At 38.8% G+C, this 15,875-nt stretch overlaps 1 protein-coding gene across 4 annotated transcripts in view; it reads left to right on the forward strand.

Annotated features, from left to right (window-relative positions):
• LOC107551487 (adenylate cyclase type 2-like) overlaps nucleotides 1–15,875 on the forward strand; it is a 56,523-nt gene that overhangs the window by 28,437 nt on the left and 12,211 nt on the right. For 2 of the 4 annotated variants that reach the window (XM_016233097.1, XM_016233096.1), the window contains exons 2-19: nucleotides 4,263–4,793; nucleotides 6,573–6,779; nucleotides 6,962–7,135; nucleotides 7,254–7,403; nucleotides 8,823–8,980; nucleotides 9,940–10,051; nucleotides 11,457–11,584; nucleotides 11,720–11,878; nucleotides 11,978–12,110; nucleotides 12,221–12,409; nucleotides 13,044–13,084; nucleotides 13,230–13,289; nucleotides 13,944–14,024; nucleotides 14,147–14,216; nucleotides 14,337–14,434; nucleotides 14,560–14,644; nucleotides 15,087–15,224; nucleotides 15,549–15,644. In XM_016233097.1, the coding sequence (XP_016088583.1) occupies nucleotides 4,629–4,793; nucleotides 6,573–6,779; nucleotides 6,962–7,135; nucleotides 7,254–7,403; nucleotides 8,823–8,980; nucleotides 9,940–10,051; nucleotides 11,457–11,584; nucleotides 11,720–11,878; nucleotides 11,978–12,110; nucleotides 12,221–12,409; nucleotides 13,044–13,084; nucleotides 13,230–13,289; nucleotides 13,944–14,024; nucleotides 14,147–14,216; nucleotides 14,337–14,434; nucleotides 14,560–14,644; nucleotides 15,087–15,224; nucleotides 15,549–15,644 (2,244 nt within the window). In that variant the 5' untranslated portion in view covers nucleotides 4,263–4,628. The remainder of the gene's footprint in view (nucleotides 1–4,262; nucleotides 4,794–6,572; nucleotides 6,780–6,961; nucleotides 7,136–7,253; nucleotides 7,404–8,822; nucleotides 8,981–9,939; nucleotides 10,052–11,456; nucleotides 11,585–11,719; nucleotides 11,879–11,977; nucleotides 12,111–12,220; nucleotides 12,410–13,043; nucleotides 13,085–13,229; nucleotides 13,290–13,943; nucleotides 14,025–14,146; nucleotides 14,217–14,336; nucleotides 14,435–14,559; nucleotides 14,645–15,086; nucleotides 15,225–15,548; nucleotides 15,645–15,875) is intronic. The other 2 variants (XM_016233098.1, XM_016233099.1) reach the window with 1 other exon arrangement.

Below are 15,875 nucleotides of genomic sequence, written 5' to 3' on the forward strand. Positions count from 1 at the left end.
CGTGTGCATTGTTTTTCTTACTTGTTTTTGACATATCCGACTGAACTACAAACTTTCCAGTGATGTCTGTGAGAAAGATATATTCACTCGACAAGCTCGCGCATCTGCGCCGCCGCGTGCTCAATCCACTCAGCGTGCTTTGTTTATCAGCTTGCGCACATCAGCTATACAGACATTAATACTGAATGTTTAACATTATATTCATTGCATACATATACTTCGTAGTAGACATCCTTAACTCCTTTCTGCTGTCTGTTGTTCTGTTGTTGGTGTTTTTTTGTTTGAATATGGCGCTTATCACATGCTGTGTGGTATCGGCCTTTGGTATCGGGGTATTTTAACGAGTACGAGTACAGGAGCTCAGTATCGGTGCATCCCTAGCATTAAGCTTTTGTAATAGTATTAGAGGATATTTCTAATACTTATATAGTAATCCAGTGAATTTACAGGAAATGAAAACAGACAAAAATGTTATTATAATATTTGCGTTTGAGTTCGAGTCATGTTGTCAGCAATGCGTCAGCATAGCCAGTTTTAGCATCACCTGAATACTCTGGATGGTTACAGGTGCGTTTCATGGTGTGTGTGCATTCAGATATGAAGCTGTTGCTTACGCTTCCACGATCATCTGGTTGTGCTCCTCAAACATTAATAACCTGCATTGAGAAATCATGACCTTTGGACGCAGCTTATTTACAGAGACTTTTCTGCTCTTTTCCTCTGTGGACTACTTCCTCCACCCGAGTACACCTGTGGTTGTACTAAGGCAGATTGTTTTATGGCACATTTAGATCAGGAATAGGTCATGATGATGATAATGACGATGAACTGATCAACTAGTTAAAAAAGGAGGTCAACTAGTATATTAAAATTTTTTGATTTAGTCTTTTATAGTATGTTCACCAAGGCTGCATTTATTTGATCAAAAATACATTAAAGGGGTCATGAACGGAGAACCCCAAATTCCCTTGATCTTTTGACATATAAGAGGTCATTGTACTATAAAAACAAACTGTACGTTTCAGAACTCAACTTTCTTGTTAGTCTAAAAACAGCTTATATTAACACCGCCTCCAACAGAGGAAGATCAACACCTGCTTCTACATTGCTGCCTGTTTAGCCCCGCCCACCGATTCGCGCATGTAGTGTTTACGAGAGAGGCGAACGTGCAGGTCTACACAGAAACCAAACGATAAGGATGGCTCCAAAGACAACAAGATGCTGTGCAGTGCCAAGTTGTGGGAAAACAGTTTTTGCTTTGCCTTCCTTCTGATCCCAACATTTGGAAAAAATGGATTAACTTTATTTTTAATGAAGTTTCAGACCGCGTCAGTAAGAACTTGGTCCTTTGTTCACTTAATTTTTACCACAGATTAGGTTACAAACAAGGCACAATTTGATGCAGGTTTTAAAAAATATTGAAACTAAAAGACGATGCTGTGCCGACTATATTGTAACCAGCAGTAATGTCGCAACACACAAGTGTGAGTAACTATTTTCATTACGTGATTACTATTGCTTTGTCTGTTACTACAGATTGTTTGATATGAGTATTTATGCATTTTTAAACCTAAATCACTGCAGCTTCTCTCTTTGAAGGACGTAGGCTGTCAAACATACAGTCTATTAGCCAATCATACTAGCAGTGGGCATTTACTTTCAAGTCTACAATCTGCCACGCTTATTCAAGCACAGCGTTCTAATGAAGGAGGTCAAAAACAGGACAGAAAATAGCCTATTACTTTTTTTTATGTAGAAATCTTGATAACATTACAAGTGGACCTCAGAGAACAGTACAAAATAAAAGAAACAGAGGCAGTTCATGACCCCTTTAAAACAGTAATAGTGGAGTAATATTACAAACAGCTGAATTTTCAGCAGCCATTACTCCAGTCTTTAATGTCACATGATCCTTCAGAAATCATTCTATTATACTGATTTGAAGCTCAAGAAACCTTTCTGATTATTGCCAATGTTGAAAATAGTTGCTGCTTAATATTTTTGTGGAAACCAGAATGCATTCAGGATTTTCAGGATTATTTGATGAATGAAAAGTTCAAAATAACAGCATTCATTTGAAATAGAAAACTTTTGCGACACTATAGGCCAAATGGTTTACTGTAACTGTTGCTTAATTTAAAGCATCCTTGCTGAATTGAAGTATTAATTTCTTTAAAAATCTAACAGACCCCAACTTTTTAAACTGTTTTCCTTTCCTGTACAGTCCGCATGTTTGCAGTGTGACTACATCAAGCACAGTAAGACCATTAACCACTCTCTGTACCGAGGTCTCGATGTGTCCAGCAGGGCAGAGTTCACATACTCTGTGTCCAGTGTTCTCTCAGGTTTTTCTTTGGAGAGCTCTGCTCGTCTCAGTGAGTTGTAGCTGAGGTTTGGCTGAAGATGCCCTGGACAGCAGCCATCAGCATTAGGCTCTGTAATGAAGAGAGGACTGAATCCACACAGATGTTGAACTCTACCCAAAATACTTTTTACAGACACAGAGAGCTTCCAGTGTGGGAATGACTGAACAGAGCAGTGTTTATAGAGATCTAAGGAATTGACCTGAAAATATGCTCTCTAAAATTGCACGATTCAACAGGTTTTGAATCAAACCGAGTTCATTTCTAAATTAAAAGTTCCTGATTTTAGTTACTTGGCTCTTCAGTGGGTCAGAATGACTATAGAGGTGTTGGATTAGTCTAATCTAGGGGTGCTCCAATCAGGATTTTTGAGGCCGATCACAGAAAACATTATCTGCCGATACCGATCACCGATACCGATCTTTTTAAAGCCTCCTTTTTATCATTTATAACTATTTATAGTGATACTCCAATCAGGATTTTTAGGGCCTGAATTTCATTTTTGAAAATGTGGGGAATTCACCTCTTAGGTGACTCTTGTGAGAGGGGAAGCAGCACGGACTGTGCTTTCACACAGGAGTCCGCTACTGATCCGTGGCTGATTTCAAATCCAAACATTGTCACTGAACATGCTTTTTCAGCATTTCAATTCTTTTTTTACACAGTACAGTAATACAATCTTTCACAGACATGTTTAAACACAATAAATATAAGCAACACATTATTCAATGCTGTTTACTTTTGCATTTACTTCTAGATTTATATATTAAGTTGCTCAGGCAAGTGGCAAAACATTTAAACTACTTTTTTTACATTATCACGAACGTACCATTGACAGAAATAGTCAACTCTACTGCCTTTCCCTTTGCGTTTAAATCTTTATTACAATCAATCCTGCGGTTCATAAAGAACTTTGTTTTCCTACCTCCACGAGTGCCATCTATTATTGCCTTCTTTATCTAAAAGAGCTCTTTTCCTTTACACCTAGCCAAAAAGCCATATGTGTTGACTGTGAAACACAGTAGACTTTAATAATATGCATTCATGGTGTAATTACTACATTTTCGTGTCAATCCATGTTCATATTTACTGCAAACAATGCGCTGTTACTTTAATGCAGTGCAGCAAAAATAGACTCGTGCGGAAACGATCTCTGCACTGCTGCAGCCGTACCGCTTCTGGAGCGCACTGACGGACAGCAACCGTGTGCAGTGTGCACGCTTTATTAATCCGTTAACATGAGCACGGAAAAAATACACACCACATACGCACTGCAAACGGAGTAATGTGAACCTGGCATGTGTGTGTGCTGCGAGTGTGCATGAGCATACGGTCTCCAGAAGAGCGCGCAAGCGCTAAATGGTTAAACACGGGCAATAATTAAAAAGTTATGCAATTTATAAACTTTAGTGATGATGTGACACTGTCTCGACTGTGCAAGTGACAATTCCTGTGTCAAGTGCAGCGTGCAGCTCACTTATAGACAGATGTGATGTGTGGTGATTTGAAGCCGTATTTTGAGAGAGAAAGAGAGAGCGTGCGCGGTGATTCACTCACGCTGTTTGTGAAATTACGTCTCACACAAAGTTTTCAAATTACTTTATAAGTTATTTAAAGAAGAAATATGAAGGCGAGTACCTCACCTTCAGCATGATAATTATTTTACCCGCACCAGACAGAGATTGAGACGGTGCCGCTGCATGTCGTGCCAAACCTCTCACAGCAGCGTCATCAGCTTGAGATCGTTTTTTTGAGATCGGCCTTTTTAGAGACCGCAGATCAAACATCCCAACGTGATTATAGGCCTATAGTGATTGGTAGCCGATCAATCGGAGCATCCCTAGTCTAGTCATTGTAGCATATTTAATAAATAACTCTCTCTATTTTTTTGTGTGACAGGAGTTTTTGGACTGTGGAAGAATCAGTAATAACATTGCATTCCCTCTCATCCAACATACACACGCCGTGGTATCCTGAAGCCCTCTCCAACAGGACCAGGAGGCACCAGAGTGAGGACGAAAAGTGCTGAAAGAGCGAATACAGAACGAAGAAGGATCGTAAAGGACATGCACAGAATGGTGCTCTGGAGGGGAGAGCAGAAGTGTTCTGCACTGGAATGACCTCCCACACACCCTCACGTGGTTTCTATGGGGATTTCAGCATAGCTGCACTCTGCTGGATGGAAGGTGGTGTATTTCTGTGCCATCTGATCGCTCTGCTCTGATTGGCCAGTATTATTCAGTCGCCACACTGCCGTTGGTCAGAATGCCAGCAAAAGGGAAGTACTTGCTGAATGAGCGGGAGTTGAAACAGGAAGCACTGTACAGGAAATTTTCTGGCGTTAGCCAATACCAGCTATTCGTTCTGTTGCTGGGACTGAGCATGCTCACCTGTGCCACACTGCTAGTGCTCTTCTTCAGTCTGAAACTGGTGAGATGCCACACTCATGCAAATGCACTACATGCTTGCACATGCCCACAATCCAAAGTTAGCCCAAGGTCAAACACCCACCCACGCAAGTGTGCACTGTTGAACAAGTCATTTAAAATTAGGAAAGACATTAATTTGCCACAGCAAAGACAATATTCAACATGTACTGGATCAGTTTTGTCCTTGCTGTTCAGATGGTTTCTGATGATTGAAGCAGCCTCTCTTATGTAATCCTGCAGTGAATGAGGTGCTGATCCTCTGCAGTTGCGTAATCTGAAGTCTGAAGATCACAATGCTGATGTGAACTGGCATTATCCGTGTCAGGAAATTGTTTTAAATGTAATAATTGGCAGTTTATGCCAGGTCCATCAGAATGTTTTTTTCCTCACTCTCTCTGTCACATTTTCACATAAACTCACACATAAAATTTCTCTGGAGTCAGCTGGATGTGAAGAGGGACTGTGAACGCTCCTTCCGTACCGCTGTTGTTCATCTCTTTTGCAGATAAGCACTATACCATGTGCAAACTTCTGTAACCTCCTCTCTCAAAACCAACCGGCCGTGGGAGGAACAGAATTACAACCAGTGTGGCTCTCTGTGTGTGGGCATGTGTGTGTGTGTGTGTTGTGTTTTACTATTTATTTGAACTTTCACAAAGCCCATAGGGTGATGGGAGTATGTAGGTGTGTGTGTGTGTGTGTGTGTGTGTGTGTGTGTGTTTCTTGTGTGTGCTTGTGGACTGAGGGATGTATTTCTGAGTGTTTGAAAGTTAAGTCAGTGATGTAGCTCAGTGGTAATTCAGAGTGGTTGACATAACATGAGTGGAGGACTCACTGTGCTGAGTGTGTATATTGGTGCGTGGGTGAGTGGAGGGGTCAACCTAGTGCTGTGATTTGCCAACATAGGTAGGGATTGCAGTCTGATAGTGTCATTTAATCATTTTGCTTGGTCCTTTAGTAACTCTGACTTTATATAGATAATCTATGACTAGTGTAGAGATTATACTACTGTTCAAAAGTTTGAGGTTAGTAAAATGTATGCAATATTTAATGCTTTTGAAAGTCTGTTTTGTTCACCAAAATTTCATTTTTCATTGACCAAAATACAGTAATATTTTGAAACATTATTAAAATAAAGTATCCATTTTCTATTTTCATACATTTTAAATTATATTTAAAAGCTGCAATGTCAATAACATTTATTGACATATTTGTTCCTGAATGAATCAGTGTTTTAGAACTAATCTGCATATGAAAATGATTCAATGACTTACTCATAAGTCACTTGTTTCGTTCCTTAATGAATTGGTGTTTTTGAATGTATCTGCTAAGATGATTAAATATATATATATATAAACACACACAAAAAAAAGCTCACTCAGATGGTGTCTAGTTTTAAACTAGTGTTAGCTTTGTGACAGATGGAATCAAGTGATCTCTGGAGGATTTTTGGCTTCTGTTTTATATGTTTGTGTTTCTCTGCCTTAAGGGGGAAAATAGAAGGAATAGTGTGGGAAGCAATAGTCCCTTAATGGCTCCATGACAACTAATGTGCAAAACTAATGTACACAAACATGTAGACGCACACACATTCACAGCGTTTTTCTAGAGAGAGCATTAACAAATTTAAAAACGTATGCACTCTAGCACATACACCCACTTCCACACACACACACACACACACACACACTGCTTTTTCCAAAACCCTTGAATGAGCTGGCTTATATGTGATATGCATGTTTTCCCCTAACACCTTGCTCTCTCCATGTGTGTGTTTCAGGATGCAAAGGTCCATGGCGTATTTGTGGGAGTTGTGGGAGGAGCGTTGTGTTTGTTCCTGGCTGTGTTTATATTACTGTGTACAGAGACCCTCTCTCAGAGATGGAGAACTTTACTCGGCCTCGCCGTGTGGGCCACACACCTCACAATGGGATTCACCTTTATTTTCAGCACAGAATCCGAAATACCAGTACAACCATGGGACCAGGTAACACACGCACTAAATATTCTATTTAGATTTCATGTGACAGGGTAGTTTTTACTTAAGGAGCATTCTTATGTGTTCTCTGTCGTGCATTGAAACATGCAATATTGGCAGTAATTGATCATTTAATACTAGTCAGTCTTAAATAAATGTTAATATTGCACTCTTCATCTCATTCTCTCCAGGTGCCCTTCTTCCTCTTCATCATCATTACAGTCTACACAATGCTGCCGTTCCAGATGAGCTATGCTGTGACCCTGAGTATCATCTCCTTTCTGTCTCACATCATTGTTCTTTCGGTGTACCTCACAGTGGGTGGGTTACCCCCCAAACTCACCAGTCACCACATCACCAATCAGGTAAAAGAAAATCTGGTTTCTGATTGGTTGAAAGCTGTATGTAAAGAAGCTGAAAAGGATGTAACACCTCAATGTTGATATGTTAAAAGTCAGTTTCCCTCTCCCCTTCTCTCTCTAGTTGCTGTCAAATGCTGTGGTGTTTGTTTGTGGAAGTATGGTTGGTGCATTTCATAAGGTTCTGATGGAGAAAGCTCTCATGCAGACATTTCAGGATACTCTTCGCTGCCTTGGCATTCGCATGAAACTGGAGATTGAGAAGAGACAGCAGGTGCTCATACAACTTCACTCCAACAAATCACAGACGCAGCCAAAGCAAACATATAGGACAAAACAAATGCAAATAATCCTCTGTGTAAATATATGCTCAATGAGTTTTATATTGTCTGTTATGCAAGAGTATCAAACTGTCTGTTTTATAGAATTTTACTGACTACAAATTTGTTGTTGTACAAGCATGGGTTAAGTTTTTTTCTTTTCAAAATTGAGACCACAATATTCAGTTGTAACCCCTCAAAAGGCCAAAGTGTGCTTTAGTTTTGATGTGAACACGTGGCGTGAATGCCGAACACATAGCATTTTAAAATGTCCTCCATTTTATAGTGTGCAGTAACACAGATGGCCACAGACAGAACACATAGATTGGAAATAGATAGCACTAGATAGTTTCATCTTTGCTTTGTTCTGTGTCTGCGCTATTTCTCTCCAGAAGTTCTGACCGATTTCTTTGTACTTTTTTAAACTAGAGGTGCTTGTTAACGTATTGTTGCTGTCATGTCCAGTAATTGTTTGTTTTCCCATCTCATGTTTATTTTTCGAGTGTGAAACAGTGTCCCGGGCCAGTGTTTCACCTTTTGGACAAAATAATTAGTGCAAACATATTAAAGGGGCCTATGTGAGCTAAGCATGCAAAGTACACATGGTTCGAAAAATGGCTGCGCACATAAAGTATGTACATAGTATGCACTAATTGAAATTTGCACCATGTTCGTTACAATTACCCTAGCGTACGCTTTTAAACATTAGTATACTTTAGCCTTAAGTCCATATAACTCTGCACAGTCCTACAGCCTTTTCTTTTATATGTTTTTAATTGATTGGACTGACAAACACCTTAGCAACGCTCTAGCAGCCACATAGCTTTCAAACAAATCTCTCTTCAAATAAAAGACTGTGATCCTTCAAACTTTGAATTTCTCTTCAGTCTGCTGAGGTATTCAAACTACATAAGGCTTAAGCAACCTTCACTTCAAATTAACTTTGAATATTGGCTTAGAAATTTTCTCTTGAAATGTTTTTTAAAAAGATTTTTTTTTTAATGATTTTATGTAATAGCTCGTTTATCTTCAAATCTGACAGCTGATGGTTATATTAGACGTTGAAAAGTGAATCTAAGAGGTTTCTACTGAAATAGGCTAAACTTATTGTGTCCTTTTTAAACTTCTTTTTGTTTCTCGTTTTGTTTTGAGTGTTGTTGAGGAAGCGAAATCATGTAGGGGGAACAGTGAAAAGCAGAGTAGAGTTTAATGACTGGCTGTTAACAATAGTTAGACTAAGAAAGCATAGGACACTCAAGAGATAAAAATGAAAATAAATTACATTTACAGAACTGGATATATGATATCATGGGTATTATCTTTAAATATGTATGTGTGTGTGTGTGTGTGTGTGTGTTTTTGTTGTGCTGTAGGAAAACCTTTTACAGTCAGTGCTTCCTGTGTACATATCCATGAAGATGAAGTTGGCCATAATGGAGCGCTGCAAGTGTAAAGATAAAGAGGAACAGCAGCGTTTGGTCCGTGATAACAACTTCCACAGTCTTTACGTGAAGAGACATGAGAACGTCAGGTAAGACGTCATGTGCAAACACACATATACACCGTCATACATACAGTATCTGGAGCTGTTTGTGTGTTGTTCTGTATTTTCCATGCTCTAATTTAATTCCTCATTGATCAAGTCCTGATCATAAATGAATGGTCAGTCTGTTAGTCCTGACTCTCAGAGTGCTCATCATGAGGCCTCTCATTTAATTAGTTTTATTTCCCATCAACCCCAAGAGTGGCAATGGGGGATGGGATGCATCTATTAATGTTCTTTGTCCCATACTCGCAATGCTCGGTTCTCAGGCAGCTGTTTATATTTAGATAGACGGCTTGTTTGCCTCCCTTTACAGCTGCTCAGATAGAACACAGATTCACTCACCTGTATGTGTGAGCAAACAATAGAGAGCTGTTCACCTGCCGAAATTCATGTGATTTGATCTCTTTGAGAACTTGTTCATTAGGAGTGTGATGACATGGATTGTGTGTGCGTGTGTGTCTGGTCCTGTAGTCAGCATTGAGAACAGCTGGGTCTTAAAAGTTAACCTCCATGAGCCGTGTTTATGAAGTTTTTATTCTTTCCTGGGCGTTCAGACAGCTGACACTGAGCTGCTGCTGTTTTCTTCATTAAGAACAACTCAGCAAAGTCATATCAACTCCCATAGGCGCCGCTGTGGTTTCTGGGTTCCCTGGACAGCATATTCACTTGGGGGGCCCCCTTGGTAGAAATTGCGATCGCGTTCCCCTCGGTCGGTAAATTGCATTCCGGGGGGTCCCCCTCGGTAGAAATCGCGATGGTGTTCCACTCGGTAGAAATCGCGTTTCCCTCTTAGGGCCCCCCCCTCCATCACCGGGCCCCTAAAATCGGCCTAACCACTTCCTATTTGACCTGACCTGAGAAGGCATGCTTTTCCCCTTTGTTTCACTTCTAAAATTTCCTACAAAAACACATAACAGTGTCTCTTTTTGTCTGCTTTCTGCTAGCATCCTATATGCTGACATCGTGGGTTTCACACGTTTGGCCAGTGACTGTTCTCCAAAGGAGCTTGTGATTATGCTGAATGAACTTTTTGGGAAATTTGACCAGATTGCAAAAGTAAGTATAATTATATATGAATGAATGTATATAATACAATATACACTGGCATTCAAAAGTTTGGGATCAGTTAGTTTTTTAAAGAAGTTTCTTATGCTAATCAAGGCGGCATTTATTTGATTAGAAATACAGAAAAGACATATACTTTAAAATATAATTTATTTCTGTAATGCAAAACTGAATTTTCATCAGTCATTACTCCAGTCTTTAGTGTCAAATGATCCTTCAGGAATCATTCTAATATGCCGATGCATTATCAATGTCGGAAACAGTTGTGCTGCTTAATATTTTTTGTAACCTGTAATACTTTTTTCAGGATTCTTTTTTGAATAAATGTTAAAAAGAACAACATTTATTTAAAATAGAAATCTTTATACACTACCATTCAGAAGTTTGGGTTTAGTACATTTTATTTTTATTTTTTTGAAAGAAATGAATACTTTTATTCAGCAAGGATGTGTTAAATTGATGAAAAGTGATCAAATGAAAGTGATCAAAAATATTAAGCAGCACAACTGTTTCCAACACTGATAATAAATCAGCATATTAGAATGATTTCTGAAGGACCATGTGACACTGAAGACTGGAGTAATGGCTGCTGAAAATTCAGCTTTGCATCACAGAATTAAATTGCATTTAAAAGTGAAATTAAAATAGAAAATCATTATTTTAAATTGAAAAAATATTTCACAATATTACAGTTTTTTTCTGTATTTTTGATCAAATAAATGCAGCCTTGATTAGCAGAAGAGAATTCTTTAAAAAAACATCCTACTGATCCTAAACATTTGAACACCAGTGTAATTATGCCCTTATGCTCAACATTTATTTGATCAAAAATAAAATAAAAATAGAAGTATTGTGAAATATTATTACAATATAAAATAACTGTTTTCTGTTTTAATATGTTTTAAAATTTTTATTTATTCCTGTGATGGCTGTCTTCAGTGTCTTCGATGATCCTTCAGAAATCATTCTAATATGCTGATTTGGTGCTCAAGAAACATTTCTGATTTTTATCAATGATGAAAACAGTTGTGCTGCTTATTATGTTTTCATGATTCCTTGATGAACAGATCTTCTAAAATAACAGCATTTATTTGAAATCTTTTGTAACATTAGAATTGTCTTCACTTTCTACACACTAATGTAATGCATCCTTGCTGAATGAAAGTATTTCTTTTAAAAAAACGACTCCAAACTTTTGAATGGCACTGTGTGTGATTAAATGATTATTATATAATATAATTCAATTTGTTATAATTCAATCTTATCATCAGTCAGTTTGGTTCTTAAACAGAAATGTCATTGAGGATTTTGTAAATCAGATACTTGTGCTCTGAATTGTACATATTAGGTGTCTTTTGAAGATGACTAGCGTGTACTTGTGTGTGTTCCTCTGTAGGAGAATGAGTGTATGCGGATAAAAATTCTTGGTGACTGTTACTACTGTGTGTCTGGCCTCCCCGTTTCCCTGCCAAATCATGCCAAAAACTGTGTTAAAATGGGCCTGGACATGTGCGAAGCCATCAAGTAAGTCTATATATGTTTCTAATACATGTAAATCGTTATTAGCACAGCATTTCTCCTTATAGTGTTTTTTTTCTAGCAGTGGCCAAGATATGTGGCAGATGACAGGCTGAATATTTTTCTAATCATCACTTGCAGGCAGGTGCGTGAGGCGACAGGTGTGGATATAAACATGCGAGTAGGTGTGCACTCTGGAAACGTCCTCTGTGGTGTGATTGGCCTACGGAAATGGCAGTTTGATGTGTGGTCACATGATGTCACCTTAGCCAATCATATGGAGTCAGGTGGATTACCAGGGTATGAACAATACAATTGCTTATCAAACAAGAAGTGCTTAAGTTTCATACAGAATACTGTTTGTATGTTGAGATGCTGCATTTATGTTTTCTCCATTAGGCGAGTTCACATCACAGAGGCGACTCTGAAGCACTTGAACAAAGCGTATGAGGTGGAGGAGGGGAATGGTCACCTGAGAGACCCCTACCTTAAAGAGCTTAACGTCAAGACATACCTGGTTATAGACCCGCGGGTAGAAAATTTAAATCATCCATTAGCAGTGTGTGCCTGCCACATACAGTATATATATGTCACTGTATGTGAATCTGATCATGTTGATGTGTTGTTTATATTTGTGTTTAGTCAAAAGACTCATCACTGATGGCTCCCAATGTCGCCAAGCCTCGTGTGAGTGATGGTTTGAAGATGCGAGCATCTGTGCGTATGACACGCTTCCTGGAGTCGTGGGGGGCTGTTAAACCTTTTGCCCATCTGCAGAGCCGAGAGGAATTCAGCACAGATGCTATGGTCAATGGAAAGGGTCGCTGCAAGGTCAGAGTAAACACTCAAAAATGAGAACTGACCTCATGACAGATAAATAACAGACAGCCCAAATAGTCAATAAAATTGCTGTGCTAAAAAGCCTCCTCATCTGCCATTTTGTCTGTCAAATTTATTGAACTGTCTGACATACAAAGCTCCTTTTATTGGCTAATTAGGCAAATTATAGTAAAAAAGGGTGTCTGAAACCATACAATAATTGCGAAAAATGCAGATCAGACTTTGTGGTAGACCGTGTGAACAACTAAACATCGAAATTATGAATAATCATCCAAAACCAAAATGTTTTCATAAAAATTATTTATATATACAGTATATCATTTTTTTTCTTATTGTGACCATGACTGTCAAGCTTCATAAAAGGACCAAAATCATGAAAGCAATGCAATATTCTATCCAATACTCAATCCATCACACTTTTGTGTGATGGATTGAACAGTTCGAAATGCCAGTTTTATTTAGTCTATTTGTTCTGTTCTTCACACAGATCTGTCAAATGTTATCAGGAGACAGTTATTTGGACTATTCATATGCCTTGAATGATAAAATGATCTTTGAATGCAGAACATGTTTTGATGATGAAAGCAACTCTATGCACGATGCTCATGTTTGTCTCTGTCTTTAGGACATCCCTCTTAGATCAGCACCGACCAAAATTACTGAAAGGTGAGTTGTGTTTGTATCATCAATCTGTCTGTTTTGTGTGTGTCTTAATGGAAAAAAACAAAACAAGGTGTATGGCCTCTGGTTTTGTCTTGCTGACTAAAGCAGTGATGCTGAAGTTGTCTTTCTCACTGTTGCTCTCTGACAGTTTTGATGAGTCTCTTGAGGAGCCCTTCTCTTTACCTGCTCCTCCCTTGAGCACATATAAGTGAGTGGAGCCATACTGGGGAGCCAGCTCTATGGGGCCCATAGTTTCCACACTAACCATGCAAAAGCTTAGTGAGACACTGCTAACTGGTCATACGGTTAGCATGACCATAGCTGCACTCCCGCAGTACACCTGTGGTGTGTTTCCAGATTACAGTGTACTTTTGGCTTAGACAAGCGTATGTGTTTCTGCTTGCAAAGAGAGAGAGAGAGAAAGGAAACTGCATTTTCCTTCCTGAGCCATGTTGAGGCACATTGCAAGGGGACTCTCGCAATCTCGTTCAGGGGTTTAAACTAACACACGGCATCCTGCCTGCCACGATCCAAATACACACACATTCTCAATTCTCAACAAAACTAAATTAGAACTTTTCTCTCTTATGGTCTATTTAGATCCCTTAACTACACAAAGCATTAACTACAAAATTAGTCATTTATAACTACAAACCTCACACATATTCATCCAAGCTTCCCCTGTACTGGCTGCAGTCAAATATAACTCAATAACAGCATGACAGCAGCTATGAACATCTTTCCTATCCTACAGTTCTCATATATAGACATGTGCATTGTGTGCGTGTGTGTGTGTGTGTGTTACTTCATTGGTACAAAGCATGTTTTCTGTGTCTATGATCTGTGTCTGCTGTCTCTGTAGGAATAAATCACAGAAGACTAAGTTTGACGAAGAACTTCATGACAAGATGACCACCACCATCAATGATTTGAGCTCCAGCAAGTTAGTCTTAACAAGCATGCTAAATCATTTTGGGTGGAATTAAGTCAAGCTTGGTTAAAGTTGCACATTTAGTATGCATGAAACGAATGAAGAGAGTTTTGTGTGTGTCTATGTGTGTGCAGGCAGTGGGTGAAGTCTGAAGAGATCTCTGGCCTCACACTGTGGTTTACTAAAAGAGACCTGGAAAAGCAGGTAGGTATTTTACTGTGGGCTTAACTTGAATGTCTCCATTGTTTTTGTTGTTTCATACACTGTGTTGTCCACATGCTAAAAAATAAAGAAACAAATAGCATGTGTATGTGATTCTCTCAGTACAGGACTATAGAGATGCCAAGTTTTAAATACTACATTGGTTGTGCCACCTTCATCTTTTTATGCATCTTCATCATCCAGATGCTTGTTACCAAGCAGTAAGTGTCATGAATAAAAACCAAACACCATAGGCAGACTTGATTTAATACTGAACGTGTCTTCATATGTTACAACCATTTGCCCTGAGAGTGTATGACTCTTTCTTTGTCTCTCTCTCTCACAGTCGTAAAAAGCTGGGGCTGGTGTTTGCAGTGTTGGCGTGTGTTCTGCTTTTGACTTTGGGCATCTGTTTTGCAGGTCATATACAGGTTAGACCACCACTGCCTTCCTTTGCCTTAGCACAGACATTCAGTTGGTCTAATGGGTTCTGGGGTATTTTTGTGTGCCTAACACAATAAAGGTCCACCCCCCTGTGGTTTTATAGATGCTGAAGCATATAGAGCCTCTGTGTTGCTGTGTACAGTGCTATAATGTGGAGAATGTCATGCTGTGTCCATTGTTGGCACTGACTTATACTGGAATGTGAAATAACTAAAAACAGACTGACATTTGTTACAGTGTCACAAACATAAATACATATTCATACTGTGACATGCACACAGTGTTCCTCCCAGTGTCCTCTCTGCCCCATTCAAATACACTGTTGCTTTTTCCAACACATTCTGGCTTCTGTAACCTTAAGCTTTTGCTCGGGTCGAATCCAGCTCTGTCTTTTTTTAACAGCTGTTTTTTTTCTTCTCTATTTTTCAGAGGATGTTTCCAGAGAAGTTAAAATCATGTACATGGCTCTCGGCTCTTTCAGAAGCAGTGGTTAAGAGACCTTTTCTGCGCCTCCCATTGGCAACCGTGGCCACCGCAGTCATAGTCATCATCGCCATGTTCAACTTTGTAATGGTTTTTTTAATGCTTAGACAATATTGTTGATATACAGTGGGTACGGAAAGTATTCAGACCCCCTTAAATTTTTCACTCTTTATTATATTGCAGCCATTTGCTAAAATCATTTAAGTTATTTTTTTTTCCTCATTAATGTACACACAGCACCCCATATTGACAGAAAAACACAGAATTGTTGACATTTTTGCAGATTTATTAAAAAAGAAGAACTGAAATATCACATGGTCCTAAGTATTCAGACCCTTTGTGGAAGCACGACAAAAGTAGGTTGGCTTCATTACATCTTTGCCCATCAAACTTTATTTCACTCCACAGTATTTTAAAACCCCGGAGAATTTGTGCCACCCTCCGCTACAAAATAACAGCAGCATTCCTGATCCACCTATTGTATATGACCTTCCATATTTGCCTGTAAGTAGCAAGCACATAAATTACACACTTGCGCTTAATTGGATAGCTACATGGAGACATACTTCTGTTATTTTTTTATATATATATATATATATATATATAGCTAATTATGAACGATTAATCGCGATTAATCGCATACAGAATGAAAGTTTTTGTTTGCATAAAATATGTGTGTTTTGTGTATATTTATTATGTACTGTATATATAAATACACACACACACACACACACA

The sequence above is a fragment of the Sinocyclocheilus grahami genome, unplaced genomic scaffold (genome assembly GCF_001515645.1).
Source record: "Sinocyclocheilus grahami isolate Dianchi unplaced genomic scaffold, SAMN03320097.WGS_v1.1 scaffold425.1, whole genome shotgun sequence".
NCBI lineage: Eukaryota > Metazoa > Chordata > Actinopteri > Cypriniformes > Cyprinidae > Sinocyclocheilus > Sinocyclocheilus grahami.